Genomic DNA, 18,173 nt, shown 5'->3' on the forward strand with positions numbered 1-18,173 from the left:
CTGAGCCCTGGCCGGTTTGGCTCAGCGGTTAGAGCGTTGGCCTGCAGTCCTGAGAGACCCGGGTTCGGTTCCCGCTAAGGGCATGTACCTTGGTTGCAGTTTGTCCCCGGCCCTGGTCGGTTGTGCGGGTGGCAGCCACTCGATGTGTCCCTTTCACATCGATGTTTCTCTCTCTCTCTCTGTTCCTCTCTCTCCCTCCCACTCTACCTGAACAGAAAATGGAAAAATGTCCTCGGGTGAGGATAAAAAAAAAAAAAAAAAAGAAGTGGCACTGAAAGCCAACACAGGAACCTCTCCACAAGGCCCCCTAACTCAAATGCTAAACGAACAAATGCTAAGAAGGACCAGAATGTGTGCCAGGTGAGCAGGTGACAGAGCCTATTGAGTACACTCAAGAAAGGCTTCCTTGAAGAGGTGACATCTGGGTGAAGATCTGAAAATGGTGTCACAGGGAGCGGGAGGCAGGTTTCTGCCCTGCTTTTTCCCACAAAACCTGTCATGGGACCCAAAAGTCCTATATTCTACCTGAAAAATTCCGCCTCCTGGCAGGGCCAGCTGTGAGGTCATTCAACCTCTCTGTGAAGCTCCACAGCCCTGCACCCCACAGGTAGGCAGTGTCCCAAGAGAACCCCCAAAACCCCAGGAAAAGGGACTTCACAAAGCAGGGTATAAACTGTCCTTAAGGCCACAAAGCCAGGACTCTCCACCCAGCAGCCCACTATAGGGGCAGGGAGCTGTGAGGCTAAATGGAGAGCAAGGAGGGTCCCAAGTAAGGAGCTGGAGTCACATGGCAGCTGTAGGTCAACTTTGAGGCATACAGACTGCTCCTGCTCCTGACCTAAAAGGAATGAGGGTAGTTCTTCTAAGTGCTGGGGTCCTTAAGGGACATCTGGGGAGTGAGAAGAGTGGACAGAGGAGGGCGGGGGACAGGTAGACCTGTTGCTTCCTGCTTGGGCTGGTCCTACGGGCTTGGATGCCTCGCCAGTTCATAGGGGTCGCACACAAGACCGGCTCGCTCTGGGCTGAGGCCAAGGGCTGGGGAGTGGGCTCAGGAAACGGCTGCCTCATGGGACAAAGCTTCTGCAAGAGAACCCCTCTAGGGTCTGCAGGGAAAGTCAGCAGCTAACTCGGCTCTGACAGGCTGTACGTTTCTGCGGACTGGGAAAGGCCATCCTCGCTGGGGGTGACTGCCACTATCAGCCCGGCAAAGCTCACCCCGGGTCCCCTATCCCAAGTTCCCCAAAGTCCGCTCGCGGCGCAGCCATCTGCGATCTCCCTGACGGGTCACTCCTCCCAATGGGCCTCGGTTTCCTCATCTGTGAGATGAGGGGTGGGTGTCCCAGCTCTACGGGGCTCGGGCTACACCCGTCTGCGGGAGGACGCGTTGCTGGGGGCTTGGGCAGCAAAGGAGGGTAACGGGGACTGGACTCGGGGACTAGCGGCGGGCTGGGGACCGCGGCGCAGTAGGAACTTCAACCGGGCGTCTGCTCCGGTTCTGCCTCTGGGCAGCAGAACCGGGTCCCCACGGCCGACCGGCCCCTCGGAGTCCCCGGCGAGGAGCGGCGCCTGGCCCCGGAGCGGTGCGGGGCTGGGGCGACCGGCCGCCCGCCCGGCGGACTTACCCAGAAGTTCCCCTTGAACAGTGAGCCCGTCATGGCCGGCGCTTGGGCGGGTGCGGAGGAGAGCGGAGCGGCGATGGCGCGCGTGGGGAGGCCGGCGGTCACAGCCCGCAGTCCCGCAGCCCGGCTCAGTCTCACCGCCGGCCGGGAGGCCCGCCCCCGGGTCCTAAACCACGCCCGGTACGGCGGCCGCGCGCTCCGCCTCCCGCCACGCGGGAACCCGAAGCCCCGACCCAGACCGATTGAAAGCCCCGCGGCTTCAGGCAACGATGAGCGAGTTCTAAGTGCCCCCTCCTTGATGACTGGAAGGAACTAGTCAGTTCCTGCCCGAATTCAGCTCCGCTCCTGCCCACACGCCCTCTCCTCCCCGACCGAATTCCTCGCAAAGAAATCCAGGCGCAGCGGGGTGGAGGAGGAGCCCCCGCCTGATCAGAGGGTGCTTGCGTGGACCGAGTGTCAGCTCCGTAAAGCCTGAGGATTGACAATGCCAGCAGTTGCGTGAGCTGTAGACGTTTCAGCGAGTCAGGTTCACGACTCCAGGTGCCTCACTGCAAATGAGTCAAGCCCCTGGGGCACATTTTAGTCTAAAAGTCATGGAAAGGTCATTGAGCCCTCCCCCCCCCCCCCCCAAGCGCGCTTGAGTCTAGGTCCCTTAGTGGAGTCTTTACAAGGCGACCAGGAGCTCAGCTGCTCCTGAACCCTTTCCCATTCTCAAGAGCCAAGAACCTCTCCACCAATCCTACTCCAGCAGCAGGAGCCCAGAGCTTCCTTCTTCCTCCACTCTCGTAACACCCTCAAAAAAATATAGGCCCGGGACAAGTCGAACTCATCCCGCTTTGTAGTAGTACGGGACCCTGTGACCTGAGCCAAAAGAGAGGCTGAATGAATAGCCAGAAATCACAGCGTATTACTGGAATGGAGAGCTCGGTTAGAGCACTACCCTTCTTATCAGGGCCAGATCTACTCAAGGAGAGGATGAAGGTCAAGGGTACCAAGTCTGAGCACATAGCCCCAAGCCTGGAGAGGCAAGCGGTTGCCTCTTGAGCCGGTTCTAGGTCTAAAGAGCGATGGCTGAGATGATTTGAAGCACAGCTAAAAGGCTATATTTGGTAATGCCACCCCCAATCCCATAACCACAAGGATGGAGAGGTGGCCTCCAGCCATGAGTGACTTCAAGGGCATGCATCTGTTTATCTGGTCATTCATCTCTTTGGAAAGCAGTTAGGTTAGAAGGAACGGAAGCCTAGCAGCACCATCGGGAGGCAGCAGAGGCCTTAGGGAAGAGGGAAAGAGGTGGGCACCAGGAAGACAGGCTAAACTTGAGCAGGAGGAGTAAGAAATAGTGCAAACTGGGGAGATGAAAGAAGCTGAAGGGCTAAAGACAGGACCAAGACTTTTATTGGGCCCAGCCTGTGTGGGTCAGTAGATTGAGCGTCTTCCCATGGACTGAGAGGTCCTGGTTCATTCCAGGTCAGGGCACATGCCTGGGTTTCAGGCACGATTTCCAGTAGGGAGCATGCAGGAGGAAGCTCATAGAGGTTTCTCACGTGGATGTTTATCTCTCTCTCCCTTCCTCTCTCTAAAAAATCGATAAAAACATTTTTTCAAAGACAAAAAAAAAAGACTTATTGAAAGTTTTGAAGACTTTGGAACAACTATTTTAAATACAATTCCAATTATCTAACCCTCAATTGTGTGTGTGTGTGTGTGTGTGTGTGTGTGTGCGTGTGTGTGTCTTAGAAAGTCTTACAAGCTTTCATGGTACATTTGTGCTGGATTTTCCAGATCGAAGATTCCTAAATTTTTACACTCTTTCACCACCTGGCGGCAAGATTGCAAATTGCAGATGATTATAGAAGCTGCTGGAAAACATTAGTCATTCATTTCTCAAATGTTTATTAAGCTAATCACCTGGACAGGTATTGTGAGTGAAAAGACAAGTAAAATGTGTACTATACTCAAGGCTCTATGACAAATTTGGGACATTTTACTAACAGTTAAATAAAACTACTACAGCAATTATGAAATGAGATTTAATGGTCAATGCATTTAAGATAATCTGTAAATATTTTGACATGCTCTCTTCCAATAACATACATTTGCATGGTTAAACTCTTACTGTACATAAACTTTGGAGTCTTGGATATTGCACAACACCTCAAGAAAGATCTTTCTCATGTATTCTCATAGATTAGAAAATGATGGAGCCAGCCAGAGAATTCAATGAACTCTATTCTGATCCTCAGCAGCAATACCAATTTTTATTTCAGTTCCCGTAGTCTGACCTCTCTTTTCCAGGAAATGGATAAACCTGGCAGCAGTACTAACAAACTAGCTAAAGCCACACGAGACACCAGGACCGGGATCTGGCCAAGCAGACACTGTGGTCTGAAAACCAGAGGGCAGGACTGTGCTGTTATTAAATTTGCCAAGTCAATGTCAAACAGTGGAGAGGTTGGATTTTCTCACTAAGGTTAGAAGCTGAGTAGATTGAAGAATGGAGCAAAAGGTCAGGACAGGGCAGGAATAGAACACACAGGAAAAACATTCAGGAGGTTTCAGTGCCCAAAAATTAGCAGTGTGGTGGTTGAAGAGGTCTGCCCTAAATCAAAACAAGGATTAGAGTGGGTACCATCAAAATCTGAATTTTCCTGAGTAAAAGTGAGATAAGGGATTAAAAGGACCAACTTCTAGTCAAAGTAGTGTAAGGACGGGAAAACTTGGATTATCGACGGTCACAGAAGACAACCTACTATATATGGGGGGGGAGGGGTACTTTTTAAAATCAAGTAATAGACATTTAGAGTAAACAGCAAGCCACAGAATAAAAAAATTTTGATGCATTTGTCCTACAAAGGACTCATATCTACCAGCATAGAACTGGTAAAACAAAACAAAACAAAACAAAACAAAACCAAGACTGTTTCCAGGGCTGGAGCATCTTGCAGATCCGGGAAGCACACCTACACACACAAAATTGGGCACATCAAAGAACCACAGGAACCAACTGAAAAAGCCTGCAATGGCCAAAACTGGAGCAATATGAATAACAAAATATAATAACAAAATAATCTGATTTGAGATCCCAAATTCAAAATGTAAAGTGTTCTAAAGGATTAGTTGACTCCTCAAAAAATTCAGTCATGGCAAATAAAAAGACCAATGAAACATTCTACATTTAAAGATAATAAAATAGCTCTGGCTAGTTTGGCTCAGTGAGTAGAGAGCATCAGCATCAGCTCAAGGACCAGAGTCCTGGGTTCAATTCCAGTCAAGGGCATGTACCTGGGTTGTGGGTTCAATCCCCAGTTGGTCGGGCAGGAGGCAACCAATCGATGTGTCTCTTTCTCCCTCCCTCCCTTTCACTCTAAAAACCAATGGAAAAAATATCCTTGGGTGAGGATTAACAAAAAAATAAAAATAAATGAGTAAAATAGACAAAGTAAATGTAATACATAAACTTTGTTTGGATTCTAGTTTAAAAAAATAACTATTGCCCTGGCCAGTTTGGCTCAGCAGTTAGAGCATTGGTCTGCGGTCTGGAGAGACCTGGGTTCGGTTCCCGCTAAGGGCATGTACCTTGGTTGTAGTTTGTCCCTGACCCTGGTTGGGTAGTGTAGGTGGCAACCACTCAATGTGTCCCTTTTACATCGATGATTCTCTCTCTCCCTCCCTCCCACTCTATCTGAACAAAATATCAAAATAAATAAATAACTATTAAGAAAGATGCTTGGGGTATTTGGGCAAATTCCAATATGGACTGCATATTACTGAATCAATGTTAATTTTCTCAAACATTCACCACTCCCCAATGATAACCTATAACAGCCATTTGTCTGGCATACAGAAGGGCCATTTAGGCAGAGTATTTAGGCACGCCTGGTGAGAACAGGCTGGTGCCTGTGAGTGATTAATAAAACAACAAAAAGCATTTAAATCTCAGAATTTGTTTCTCCTGGTTCATTGATACAATAGAATGGGCTGGGCTCTGACTCAGCAAAGCTACCAGGCTAAGGGCCTTATAGGACACAGGTGTCATGATGAACAGGTTAAGTGGGGAGGAGCCATTTAATAAATGGCACTTTAAAAAAAATTGGAGATGCACATGGAAAAGGAAAAAAATAAGATTCCTGACCTCTACACAAAAATATAACTCCAGGTGGATCGTGGTCAATCGTATGTGTCAACTTGGCTAGGCTATGGTACCGTCTTTAGTCAAACACGTCTTGATATTACTGTTTTTTTATCCTCACTCGAGGACATTTTTTTCCATTTTTTGTTCAGAGAGTGGACGGGAGAGAGAGAGAGAGCGAGCGCGCGAAACATTGATGTGAAAGGGACACATCTAGTGGCTGCCACCCGCACGACCCAACCAGGGCTGGGGACAAACTGCCACCGAGGTACATGCCCTTAGCAGGAACTGAACCCAGGTCTCTCAGGACCACAGGCTGACACGCTGAGCCAAACCAGCCAGGGTTTACTGTGTATTTTTAACACATGATTAACACTTACATTGATCAGTAGACTTTGAATAAGGCTTATTACTTTGCATAATGTAGGTGGGTCTCATCCAATTGAAGGCCTATGAGAGAAACCTGAGGTCCACTGAGGAATTGTCTCGGGTTACAACTCTTCCCTGGGTCTCCAACCTACCACCAACCTGCCCATTCAAACTTGCCAACCCCCACAAACTCTATTTACATCCTTTGTTGCATTTCTCTGGAGAACTCTAATATGACATGGATCAATCTCATTGATGACAAAAGCAAACTTTAAAACTCATAGCAGAGCCCTGGCCAGTTTGGCTCAGCAGTTAGAGCATCAGCCTGCGGTCCCGAGAGACCCGGGTTCGGTTCCCGCTAAGGGCATGTACCTTGGTTGCAGTTTGTCCCCGGCCCTGGTCGGTCGTGCGGGTGGCAGCCACTCGATGTGTCCCTTTCACATCGATGTTTCTCTTTCTCTCTCTCCCTCCCACTCTACCTGAAGGGTCATTTCCTAAATACTAACCACAGAAACTGACTACCTTGTCCTGGCTGGTTTGGCTCGGCAGTTAAAGTGACCGAAGGGTCACAGGCACATATCTGGGTTGCAGGTTCGATCCCTGCCCTGGTTGGGTTGTTCAGGAGGCAACCGATGTCTCTCTCCCACTCCCTTCGACTCTCTAAATATCCCTAGATGAGGATTAACAGTAACAAAAAGATAACATCTTACTCAATTTTTGTATTTTTTTTGACCAATACAAAAGTTTAACAAAAATTCAATGTGAAAATGGACACAATTAGATTTTTATATTGTAGTAAAACAGGTGCTGTGGAGAGGTGACATGTGGAAATGTGGAAGCAGTTGATTTCTCTGGTGAATATAGCCGTTCTTTATACTCGTTCCAAGGCTTCTAACATGATACGTTTTCCTCGTATTACTACCATTCCAATATTGTTCTGTTGTCCACTGCTTGCCATCTCCACATATTCATCTATCACAAGACTCACAAAGGGATCAAATCCTTGCAATATTCCTTGGACATGTCTGCTACCATTTCATTTCAATAACTTCTTATCCATAAATTTATTTAACTCAGAAGGGTGAGCTTTGCTCATGGTGTCTAAGCAAAGTCAAAGACAGCTCCAAACGCCTCCATTTTTGTCTTTCTAACTTCACTTAGCATTTTTAAAATGTCCTTGAAAATTTTCAACATCCTAGTCTTTTCTTGTTTACTACAGTAACTTTTTATAAGTAAGCCTACTTAGATCAAGTCAAGCAAAATAAGCTACAAAGCATGTTTACCAATTCCTCAAAGTAATGTCAGTTATTTTAAAAGAATCACTCAAGTCCAGACCTGTGTGGCTCACTGGTTAAGCATCAACCCATGCACCAAGAGGTCACCGGCTTGATTCCCGGTCAGGGCACATGCCCAGGTTGTGAATTCAATCCCCAGTGGGGGGGTACGCAGGAGGCAGCAGACTGATGTTCTCTCTCATGGATGTTTCTATCTCCCTCTCCCTCTAAAATCAATAAAGAAAAAAAAAGTATTTTAAAATAAAAGAATCACTCAAACTACAGAAAACCACCAAGCAATATGGAACCTTTATTTTTTAAAGTGATTTCTGTACATCTGGAGTATGAGAGTAATCCTTTTACAAATGGAACTGAATGCTAGAAGAAACAATGACAAAACCAAACTGGTATTTGATGTGAATCCATAGGAGTTTAAGCTTCAAATCCAGCCAAGAAGTTTGTTACAATCTCTTTCAGTTTTGCATCAGACTGTTCTGAGATCTTTCCGTCAGTCCTATTTGGAAATAAAAGCAGATCATCAGTTCTGACCTGGACAAAAATTCAATGACTAGGCTAACTATAAAATTCAAAATAATTTTAGGAAGACTTTATATCTTGAAACTCACAAAAAACAGGCCATCAATTGTGTTCATACCTGATATTGCCCAATAGGGCTTGGTGTTGGCTGATAACATGGGACAAGAAAGCATTCTCAAACTTTGTGATCTTGCTGGGCTCCAGTTTATCCAGATACCCTCTTACACCGGCATAAATGACAGCCACTTGTTCTTCAATAGCCATGGGAGCTGAAAAGAAATAAAAGGATACTAGTGAGTTGTTCAAACAAATGCCATGTTACCAAAGTCAGAGAAACGATCTAAAAAAAGTCAGAGAAACGTACTTTTCCCTCTATTAACATGTCTCTCTACATATATCAACTATTCTCACCTCCCTCCCCAGGAAACAGTATCTTTGCTCATATTTGCAAGCCCTGAAGTATAATATTAAGGGATACTCCATAAACACTCTTTATCATATGGCAGCGTTTATATTGTTTTGGGTACAAATAATTTGCTCAAATCTTTTAACAAGATAAATGCATACTAACATTTTTTTAAAATGGCCAAATTATACACTCATATAGTGGAGTGGGGACATATAACATGTTCTAATTCCCCAAAAGAGTATTAAATAGATTTAGTAAGTTTTGCTGGTTATTAAGTTTGTAGCATTTACATTTAAATGATAAACAACAACGAGTTATCACCTCACACCTGTCAGAATGGCTGCCATCAACAAATCATCAAACAACAAGTGTTGGTGAAGGTGTAGAGAAAAGGAAACTCTAGTACACTGCTAGTGGAAATGCAGACTGGTGCAGCCACTACAGAAAACAATATGGTGTTACCTCAAAAAATTAAAAATTGAACTGCCATTTGACCCAGTGATCCCACTTCTAGGAATATACTCCAAGAAGCCTGAAACACCAATCAGAAAGAATATATGTACCCCCATGTTCATAGCAGCACTATTTACAATAGCTAAGATCTGGAAACAGCCCAAGTGTCCATCAGCAGACGAATGGATAAAAAAGTTGTGGTACATATACACAATGGAGTACTATGTAGCTGTAAAAAAGAAAGATCTCTTATCCTTTGAGACAACATGGAGGGACCTGGAAAGTATTATCCTAAATGAAACAAGCCAAGCAGAAAAAGACAAATACCACATGATCTCACTTATTTGTGGAATATAATGAACATAACAGTCTGAGGAATAGGGTAGACTCAGAAACATGGAAGTAGGGTACAGACTGACAACCCTCAGAATAGGGGGTGGTGGGGGGAGGGAAGAGATAAACCACAGAATTTATATGCATATACGCATAACCAATAGACATGGACAACAAAGCCGGGGATGGGGCGGGGGGATGGGGAGGAGGGTATCAATGGGGTAAAAAAGGAGCATTTATAACAAAAATAAAATTTAAAAAAAAAAAAAATGATAAGGACTGGCCCTGGCCAGTTTTGCTCAGCAGTTAGAGCGTTGGCCTGCGGTCCAGATTGACCCGGGTTTGGTTTCTGCTAAGGGCGCGTACCTCGGTTGCAGTTCATCCCCAGCCCTGGTTAGTCGTGTGGGTGGCAACCACTCGATGTGTCCCTTCCACGTCGATGTTTCTCTCTCACGTCGATGTTTCTCTCTCTCCCTCTCCCACTCTATCTGAACAAAAAATGTCCTCGGGTGAGGATTAAAAAAAAAAGGAAAAATGTCCTCGGGTGAGGATAAAAAAATAAATAAGGACTGTACTTTGATTAAATAAAATAGGCATCAATTACATTAAAAAAGCAGAGCCTCTGATGAAGACATAACAGCATGTATTACACCTTGTAGGAAGCTATGTGATAATCCCAGACAGTAGGAACTTAACCAAATAAAGAGAACTCACAATACTGTCCTTGCTTCAGCAACTCAGTCAGACGCACACCGCGACTCAAGAGTTGTTGAGTGGCAGCATCAAGATCAGAACCAAACTGAGCAAAAGCAGCAACCTCACGGTACTGAGCCAATTCCAGCTTCATGGTACCGGCCACCTGAAATACAGAATTGGTTAATACATACAATACAGAAATACTTAACTCAGTGACACAGAGCACTATACAAATACTTTGATTTTAACCTAATGATACCATTCCCCAACAAAGTGATACAAATTACCTGCTTCATGGCCCTGGTTTGGGCAGCAGATCCAACACGGGACACGGACAAACCGACGTTAATGGCAGGGCGAATACCTTTGTAAAACAATTCTGTTTCCAAGAAGATCTACAATGTAAGAAGAATACACATGCTAGCAAACTTAAAGAAATCAACTTTTGAAAATTAAGACACTGTGTCAACAAACTAAACCTCAAAAACACTGAGGAAGACTGCTAAATGATTTCTTATGGTATAGAGCCCCTCAATTCATTCACAACTCAAATCAACCATATTTCATTGCTGAGATCCAGGAGAGGTGCATGACATTAAAAAAATGATAACATTTTATATTAAAATACATACAAGTGAAGTGATGGATTTGCTCAAAATTATCTAGGGGAAATAATAGTAGTGGGTTTATAAAGGAAGCAAGAATAAAGAACTCTATACCGCCCTGGCCAGTTTGGCTCAGCAGTTGGAGCATCGGCCTGCGGACCACAGAGTCCCGGGTTCAGTTCCTGCTAGGCCCTAGCGAATAGGGGCACTTCCCAAAATAAAAAAACAAAAAAACTCTATACCATAAATTGATAAACGGGTGAGATACATATGGGGTTTTGCTATACTATCCTCTTTACTTTCGCATACATTTCAAATTTTCCATAGTAAAAAAGCAAAAGGCTTTTAACAAGTCAGCTCATGATAACTATTCTCAACCAATGCCTTGGAATCATCCTAAGCTTTTACACTTATATTAAGCGTAAAAAGAATACCTGTCCGTCAGTGATGGAAATGACATTCGTTGGAATGTAAGCAGACACATCACCAGCCTGTGTTTCTATGACTGGTAAAGCAGTCAAGGAGCCACCACCAAAAGAGTCATTCATTTTGGCTGCTCTCTCTAGCAGACGTGAGTGTAGGTAGAACACATCACCAGGATAGGCCTCACGACCAGGGGGTCGGCGCAGCAGCAAAGACATCTGACGATAAGCAACAGCCTACGGTACAGAAAAGGGTTGTGAAATTCACCTATTAGACAAAAGCTACATTTGGTCAACTTTCACTATAATGTAAACATACAGTCTAAAAATACATTTCTTTTGACCTGTTTGGATAAGTCGTCATAGATGATCAAAGCATGTTTGCCATTATCCCTAAAATATTCTCCCATAGAACAGCCAGAATAAGGAGCCAGGTACTGAAGTGGGGCAGCATCAGAAGCAGTAGCTGAAACCACAATGGTGTACTTCATGGCATCTGAGAAAAAAATAGAGTGAAGTTTACAAGGTTGTCAATATTGTGATTTTTAAATTAGAGGCTACTATAATAAATATTACCTAAGTGCTTTACTATGAAGTGATTTACCGCTAAGATTAGTCAGAGTCAAACAGCCTCTACTTTAAAGAAACTGATAAAACCTTAAAATTTGTTTTATGCTATTTTTTTCACGTATTGTTTTTCTTTTACTTACTGATTATATTAGAAAGTTCATTAGGGAACAATTAAAATCAGTCTTCATCAAGTAGACACTATCCTAAGACTGGCAGCTATAGAACTCCCAGGTAACAGCAACAGGACTAAAGTTCTTTAATACCTGCATCTGTCAGTCTCTTCACCAACTGGGCAACAGTGGATCTCTTCTGACCAATAGCAACATAGATACAGTATAGCTTCTTCTTTTCATCAGTTCCATCATTGAAACGTTTCTGGTTAATGATTGTGTCAATAGCAATTGATGTTTTGCTTTAAAAAGAAAGCAAACATAAATCTTACTAAATATTTCAAAGAATTTCCCAATTAAAATTTCACTACTACAGCCCTGGCCAGTTTGGCTCAGCGGTTAGAGCGTCGGCCTGCGGTCCGGAGAGACCCGGGTTCGGTTCCCGCTAAGGGCACGTACTTCGGTTGCAGTTTATCCCCGGCCCTGGTTGGTCGTGCGGGTGGCAGCCACTCGATGTGTCCCTTCACGTCGATGTTTCTCTCTCTCTCTCTCCCTTCCTCTCTCTCCCTCCCACTCTACCTGTACAAAAAATGGAAAAATATCCTCGGGTGAGGATAAAAAAAAAAAAAAAAAATTTCACTACTACAAGTAATCCACACACCACATTCTACTCTTCCCATTTTATCCAAAGCATTTACCATTCTAACACTAAAAAGTATTTTCATAGAGCCAATTTTAGTTAGATTTTTTTTTTTATCCTCACTTGAAGACATTTTTCCATTTTTTGTTCAGATAGAGTGAGAGGGAGGTAGGGAGGGAGAGAGAAACATCAACGTGAAAGGGACACATCAAGTGGCTGCCACCCGCACAATCCTACCAGGGCTGGGGACAAACCGCAACTAAGGTACGTGCCCTTATCGGGAACCAAATCCCAGTCTCTCTGGACCGCAGGCGGACACTCTGACCGCTGAGCCAAACTGGCCAGGGCTAGTTGGAATTTTAAACAAGCAATGAGTCTTTACCCAGTCTGTCGGTCACCAATAATCAGCTCACGCTGACCACGACCAATTGGCACCAAGCTATCCACAGCCTTAATGCCAGTCTGCATTGGTTCCCGCACAGAGATTCGGGGAATGATCCCAGGGGCTTTCAAGCCAACTCGCCTACGGATCTTGGAACCAATTGGACCCTGTTAAACAATAAAAAAGAAACCCCAGAACAATCAGTTTTGTTATCTGTTAGAAACTACAACCACATCCAATGAAATGATAAACCTACCTTTCCATCAATGGCATTACCAAGGGCATCTACTACACGACCCAACAGCTCCTCACCAACAGGAACATCCACAATGGCTCCTGTTCGCTTCACAATATCTCCTTCCTTGATCAGTTTATCATTTCCAAACACGACAACACCAACATTGTCTGGTTCTAAGTTCAGAGACATACCCTACACAAAAGACAATTGAACACGAATTAAGTGGTTCTTCTCCCCACATATCAACATTACATGATATGAAAATAGCTAAGGGAAAAAAGCAGTATTGCCCTTTAGATCTGGTTTACTCTTTAGTAGTTTTCCAATAATCTTCTTTGGTTAAGGCTTTTCAAAAGACTCTAAAAATATCAACATGTTCCCTTGAATAATCTTAGAATGACATTATAAACCTAAAAACTTCTTATCACATCTTTAAAGAGCACATAGAAGCTAAGAAATTGAACCGGTTAACCTTTTCCCACTGCATTTCCTTTGACTTTGGCTTTTGAGCTGGGTGATCAATTTATGAAATAAAGTGATCAAGGGCAACTGGAAATTTTAAGACATACTTAATTTACAACTTTTGATCTATAAGCAGCTCCGTAATAGTTTAATTATCTAATGAGAATCTCTACTTGTCGGATTAATTGAAAGTGAAATTAAAAACTACCCAATCAAGCCCTGGCTGGTTTGGCTCAGCAATTAGAACATTGGCCCGCAGACCAGAGTCCTGGGTTCAGTTCCTGCTAAGGGCACGTACCTCAGTTGCAGTTTGTCCCCAGCCCCAGTTGGAGTTGTGTGGGTGGCAACCACTCGATGTATTTCTCTCACTCAGCCCACCTTCTCTCCTGCTCTATCTAGAGATAAATGCAAAAATGTCCTCAGGTCAGGATTAAAAAAATTACCCAATCAAGACCAAATTTTCATAATATAATAGTACTGGGTCATCTCTCATTATTACAACCGTATTCAAAATGGTGAGATTTTAGGTCCCTAAATCGTGACAAAAACGAAAAGGCTATTCCGGGAACTGAGTCTGATCAGTAATGAACAATATGGAGGAGTACTTAGAATAAATGCAGAGGAACACCATAGAATATCATTGGTAGTACTGAATCTTTAGTCTAAATTTCTGATTTCAATATAATAGTCACCAACCTTAGTCACAAAAGTCATGTTTTACATGCTCAATGGTCTCATATATATACTGGTTACCATATTAAACAGGATATACGAAGAATATTTCTGTCATTGCAAAGTTCTATTGGATAGTACAGGTTAAGACTCTTAGAAACTAAAAGGAAACTCAGGAGTTCATCAATTTCAGCCTAACCTTTCAAAGACATATAAGATACACACACTGTTCTTCTTCCAGACATCAATAAAACTTTTAGCTCCATAATGAGTCTTCCACATTAAGTGTCTCTTTTTCCATACCCAGATACTAGCAAGAGGACCAATACAATCCTTTCTCCTATTTGTGTACTTAGTTGATAATCCAACCGCCTCTGGACCATCTCCATATTAGGCTCTGCTTTCCTCAGAGAACCCATGACCCCTACAACTTTATTTCTCATCCAACTGGCCAACTAGCTTCAACCTAATAGAAAGAAGTGGACTTACATTATCAGAGAGCTTTAGCTACACCACTAACTCACCAAAAGTAAATCTACTCTTACTAGAAATATAATATCAATGACTGAATTTTCCACCAGAAATTAATTTAAGCCATCAAATGTTTTTGTATAAGATGACTTTAACAGCTACAAAGAACAGACTTGAACTTCTCAGAATTTGAGTAAAGATTTACTAAACTATATATTTAGGAGCTAATGGCTACTACTTATGTGTAAATCAGTATCTAGAGTAAAAACCCTTAAATTTTCACAATCTATGACACTGACCACAAAAACTCTGAGGCAGATTGAGAAAGTTTAAAATAAAACATGACACAATCTGATTTACTAAATGAATAACTAAATGAAGACACCAACCCTAAAACAGCAAAATATCATTTTATAATTTACCTTTAAGCCTGAAGAAAACTCTACCATTTCTTCTGCTTGAACATTCCTCAGCCCATGTACTCGGGCAATACCATCACCAATACTTAAGACACGCCCAGTTTCTTCAAGGTCAACAGAGGTATCAGCTCCAAGAATTCGCTCTTCAAGAATAGAGGACATCTCAGCAGTGCCTATTGAGAGAGGACAATTCCATTACAAAAAATAATCTGGTCCCAGTTTCTTTTCAAAACCTATTTGCCCAGTAACATCAATACCATAGTTTTGTGATCACTAATAAAATTATATTCCAAGATGCAATATACATGGTTCTATTAAAAAACCTTGATACTGCCTGGCCAGGTGGCTCAGTGGTTTAGCACAAACCCATGCACCAAGAGGTCACGGGTTCCATTCCCGGTCAGGGCACATGCCCAGGTTGTGGGCCAAATCCCCAGTGAAGGGAAGGCAGGAGGCGGCCAATTGATGCTCTCTCTCATCGATATTTCTATCTCCCTCTCCCTCTCCCTTCCTCTCTCTCTCTCTCTAAAATCAGTAAAGAGCCCTGGCCAGTTTGGCTCAGCAGTTGGAGGGTTGATTCGGTTCCTGCTAAGGGCATGTACCTTGATTGCAGCTTTTCCCCAGCCCTGGTTGGGGTTGTGTGGGTGGTGACCAGTCGATGTATCTCTTTCACATGGATGTTTTTTCTCTCTCTCTCCCTCCCACTCTGTCTGAAGATGAATGCAAAAATTTCCTCAGGTGAGGATTAAAAAAAAAAGCAGCCTTGGCTGGTTTTGCTCAGTGGTTAGAGCGTCGGCCTGCAGTCCAGAAAGACCCGGGTTCGGTTCCCGCTAAGGGCACGTACCTTGGTTGCAGTTTGTCCCCGGCCCTGGTTGGGTCGTGTGGGTGGCGACCACTCGATGTGTCCCTTTCACATGGATGCTTCTCTCTCTCTCTCTCTCTCCTTCCCTCCCACTCTATCTGAACAAAATATGGAAAAAAATGTCCTCGGGTGAGGATTAAAAAAAAAAAAAAAATCAATAAGAAAAAAATTAAAAAAACAAAACACCTGATACCTACCATTTTGAAAACAAATTCAAGTGATTGAGAAAAAACTTCACAAGACAAATGGAAACCAGACAAAAAGCTAATAAAATTAAGCAATATCCTTAAAATAAGTATTTCCTATCTTCTTTGGTTCCTATGCCTACCTCCCCATTTCTCTGTATGTGCAAATATAGAGAATCTACAATGTGCAAATTCACAGATTAGCAGTTATTGCCTTTGAAAAACATAGAGGTTAAAATTGCCTACTTTTGTAATGTTTTTTAGGAAAGGAAAAAGAATCTTTCAGAGATCAGCAAGTGTGCCCACCACTTGGTATGTATACATTCTGTTTCCACCCAAGGGGACATTATCAGAACAGAAAAGCTGTACTAAAATCAAGAGAAAAATACAAAACTATAGTTCATTTCACTAGAACAAGCAAACCTACTAAGACAGGACTAGCTGGCACATTGTCAGTTATAGAATCTGAGGTACTACAGTAACTAAAATTGACAGGAAAATATTAACAACTGTGTGTATGGGGGGGGGGGGGCACGGAGGTGACCTGCAACAACTACATAACTTATTTTTCATTTAATGGGAAGGTCGTTAAGTGTGGTGTGGATTTAGAAATTATGACTTACCAGTCTTCTGAAGACGAGTGTTAGAGGCATGGAGGTTCCTTGTAGCAATGAAGGATGATCCCAAAGCATTTTTGGAGACCTAGGGCAAGAATATTTTTTAAAATCTGATTTTTAAAAAGGTCTTTATAAAACTGGCAAGCTTGAATGCAAGCTTAGTTTGATCAAGTTATCTGTTAAAATATTAATTATACTCACAATAGTTTGTTTAAAATTGGAAGACTATTAATCAGATGAGAAAATACATTTTGATTGTGAAAACCTATTTGCAGTTCCTGGTACACTCTAAGTATATTCAACAGTTAACAAAGCATCTTTCCCTTTAAAGGCATCTGGTATTATTATTTTGACTTTAAAGCGATATTTCATTTGATTTTTTGATATTGTCAATAAGATAAATTGCTTCCTAAAAGGGGCAAGTCTCAATAAATTACCTACTAAAAAAACAAAAAACCAAGCAAAGAAAAAAACTGTCAATGTTGGAATTTGACTAGAAACTAAGAGGTATGGCATATGCAACTTTTTTAAAAACTGCCTTCAACAAAGCCTGCATCAATCTGGACCGCTCCTTCTCCTTCAAATTGTAATGCTGTGATTGGTCAAGGTCCACTCTGAAGCTCTACAGGACCTGGAAAATCGTTAAAGATACTTTTTTGCTAACAGATACCCAAGATGCAACCAGCGGCTGTTAGGGCAGTAAAATGCCCAGTATGTTTATTTCCCTTTGCAAACTGAGACTACTTTTAAGGTGGAAAAATAAGCAAATGTGAATGCGCTTACGCAGGATTTAAGGGTTATGTCCTTAACTTCCAGAGAGCTATGTCCTCAAGGGCACTGACCTTCACAGGTATGTTCAGACCTATGTCCTCCTCTCCTTGAGTTCTCAACCACTGTCTAACAATCCCTCGAGAACGAGGTCTTCAGCATGTCAGCGTACCACAAAGCGAACTCTTCTGCGACACTGCGAGAATTTACAAGCCAGCTTCACTGCTGACACGGTATCGGCCGCACGAAAAACATACTTGCGCTGTACCGCGTTTCCACAATCTTTTCCACATCCAGCGCTAAGATCGCCCACTGAACCTTCCTGTACCGCTCTCCTCTGAGCTGATCCCCGGGCAGAGGTGACACGCCGCGGCCCGCTGACCTTCACGTCATCTCAGGCTTCCCCAACTCGCTCTGACCTTCAGCGAGGGAGTCCCGGAGACTCAGCGGGCGCCGGCCTCGCCGTTTCGGAGCGGGCGTCGGACAGCTAGCGCCCAAGCCCTGATCTTCACCCGAGGCCCCTCGCTGACCGGAGATGGAAATCCTCCTGAGCCCTCCCCCCTCTGGACAGCATCAAGGTCACCAACTCCCCTGCACCACTCTGCACCATCCCGCACGGATGGCGAACACGAGGGCCTCTCCCCCGCCCGTGCTGACCGGCCGGGCCCGGCCGGAGCAGCCAGCAGTGCAAGATGGCGGCGCCTGCCATAGCCCCTCACCCTCCTTGCAGAAGGAGCTCTCGAGCCAGCGCTCCACCACCAACCCGCGGCGTCCCCACCGGGCCGCCTTCCTCCCGCCGGTGCCCCGCGCTCACCAGCCCGGCCCGCCGAGGGAGGGCGCGGGCCACGGCCGCGGCGACGCGCACGGACAGCATGGTTGCAGCTCCTAGCCGGTTCCTCTGCAGCCGCAGCCTCGGACTGACTGGGAC

The 18,173-nt window shown here is 44.0% G+C and overlaps 2 protein-coding genes and 1 pseudogene across 2 annotated transcripts in view; all 3 read right to left on the reverse strand.

Annotated features, from left to right (window-relative positions):
* Positions 1–1,693, reverse strand: part of PSTPIP2 (proline-serine-threonine phosphatase interacting protein 2) — a 78,597-nt gene extending 76,904 nt beyond the window's left edge. The window contains exon 1 of the mRNA XM_036244341.1: positions 1,623–1,693. Coding sequence (XP_036100234.1) covers positions 1,623–1,655 — 33 coding nt within the window. The 5' untranslated portion in view covers positions 1,656–1,693. The remainder of the gene's footprint in view (positions 1–1,622) is intronic.
* A 5,237-nt stretch (positions 1,694–6,930) lies between these two features.
* On the reverse strand, positions 6,931–7,248 carry LOC118619057 (annotated as a pseudogene).
* Positions 7,249–7,684: 436 nt separating this feature from the next.
* Positions 7,685–18,173, reverse strand: ATP5F1A (ATP synthase F1 subunit alpha). The gene is made up of 12 exons (XM_036245265.1): positions 18,060–18,173; positions 16,484–16,562; positions 14,817–14,986; positions 12,808–12,981; positions 12,552–12,718; positions 11,683–11,831; positions 11,194–11,345; positions 10,862–11,086; positions 10,110–10,217; positions 9,841–9,985; positions 8,050–8,200; positions 7,685–7,908 (listed from the first exon to the last, which is right to left on the reverse strand). The coding sequence occupies exons 1-12, from the start codon at positions 18,117–18,119 to the stop codon at positions 7,827–7,829; spliced, it is 1,662 nt and encodes a 553-aa protein (XP_036101158.1). The 5' UTR covers positions 18,120–18,173; the 3' UTR covers positions 7,685–7,826.

Source organism: Molossus molossus, unplaced genomic scaffold, assembly GCF_014108415.1.
Source record: "Molossus molossus isolate mMolMol1 unplaced genomic scaffold, mMolMol1.p scaffold_m16_p_6, whole genome shotgun sequence".
NCBI classification, from domain to species: Eukaryota; Metazoa; Chordata; class Mammalia; order Chiroptera; family Molossidae; genus Molossus; species Molossus molossus.

What these genes read in the sequence shown, in the direction of transcription:
- ATP5F1A (XM_036245265.1), bottom strand. Translation starts at nt 18,119, where the DNA reads ATGCTGTCCGTGCGCGTCGCCGCGGCCGTGGCCCGCGCCCTCCCTCGG. An exon ending in AAACCAGGGCCATGAAGCAG is followed by an intron (nt 9,986 to 10,109) that starts GTAATTTGTATC and finishes TCTGTATTTCAG; the next exon opens with GTGGCCGGTACCATGAAGCT. An exon ending in GCTGAAGCAAGGACAGTATT is followed by an intron (nt 8,201 to 9,840) that starts GTGAGTTCTCTT and finishes ATTTCTTTTCAG; the next exon opens with CTCCCATGGCTATTGAAGAA.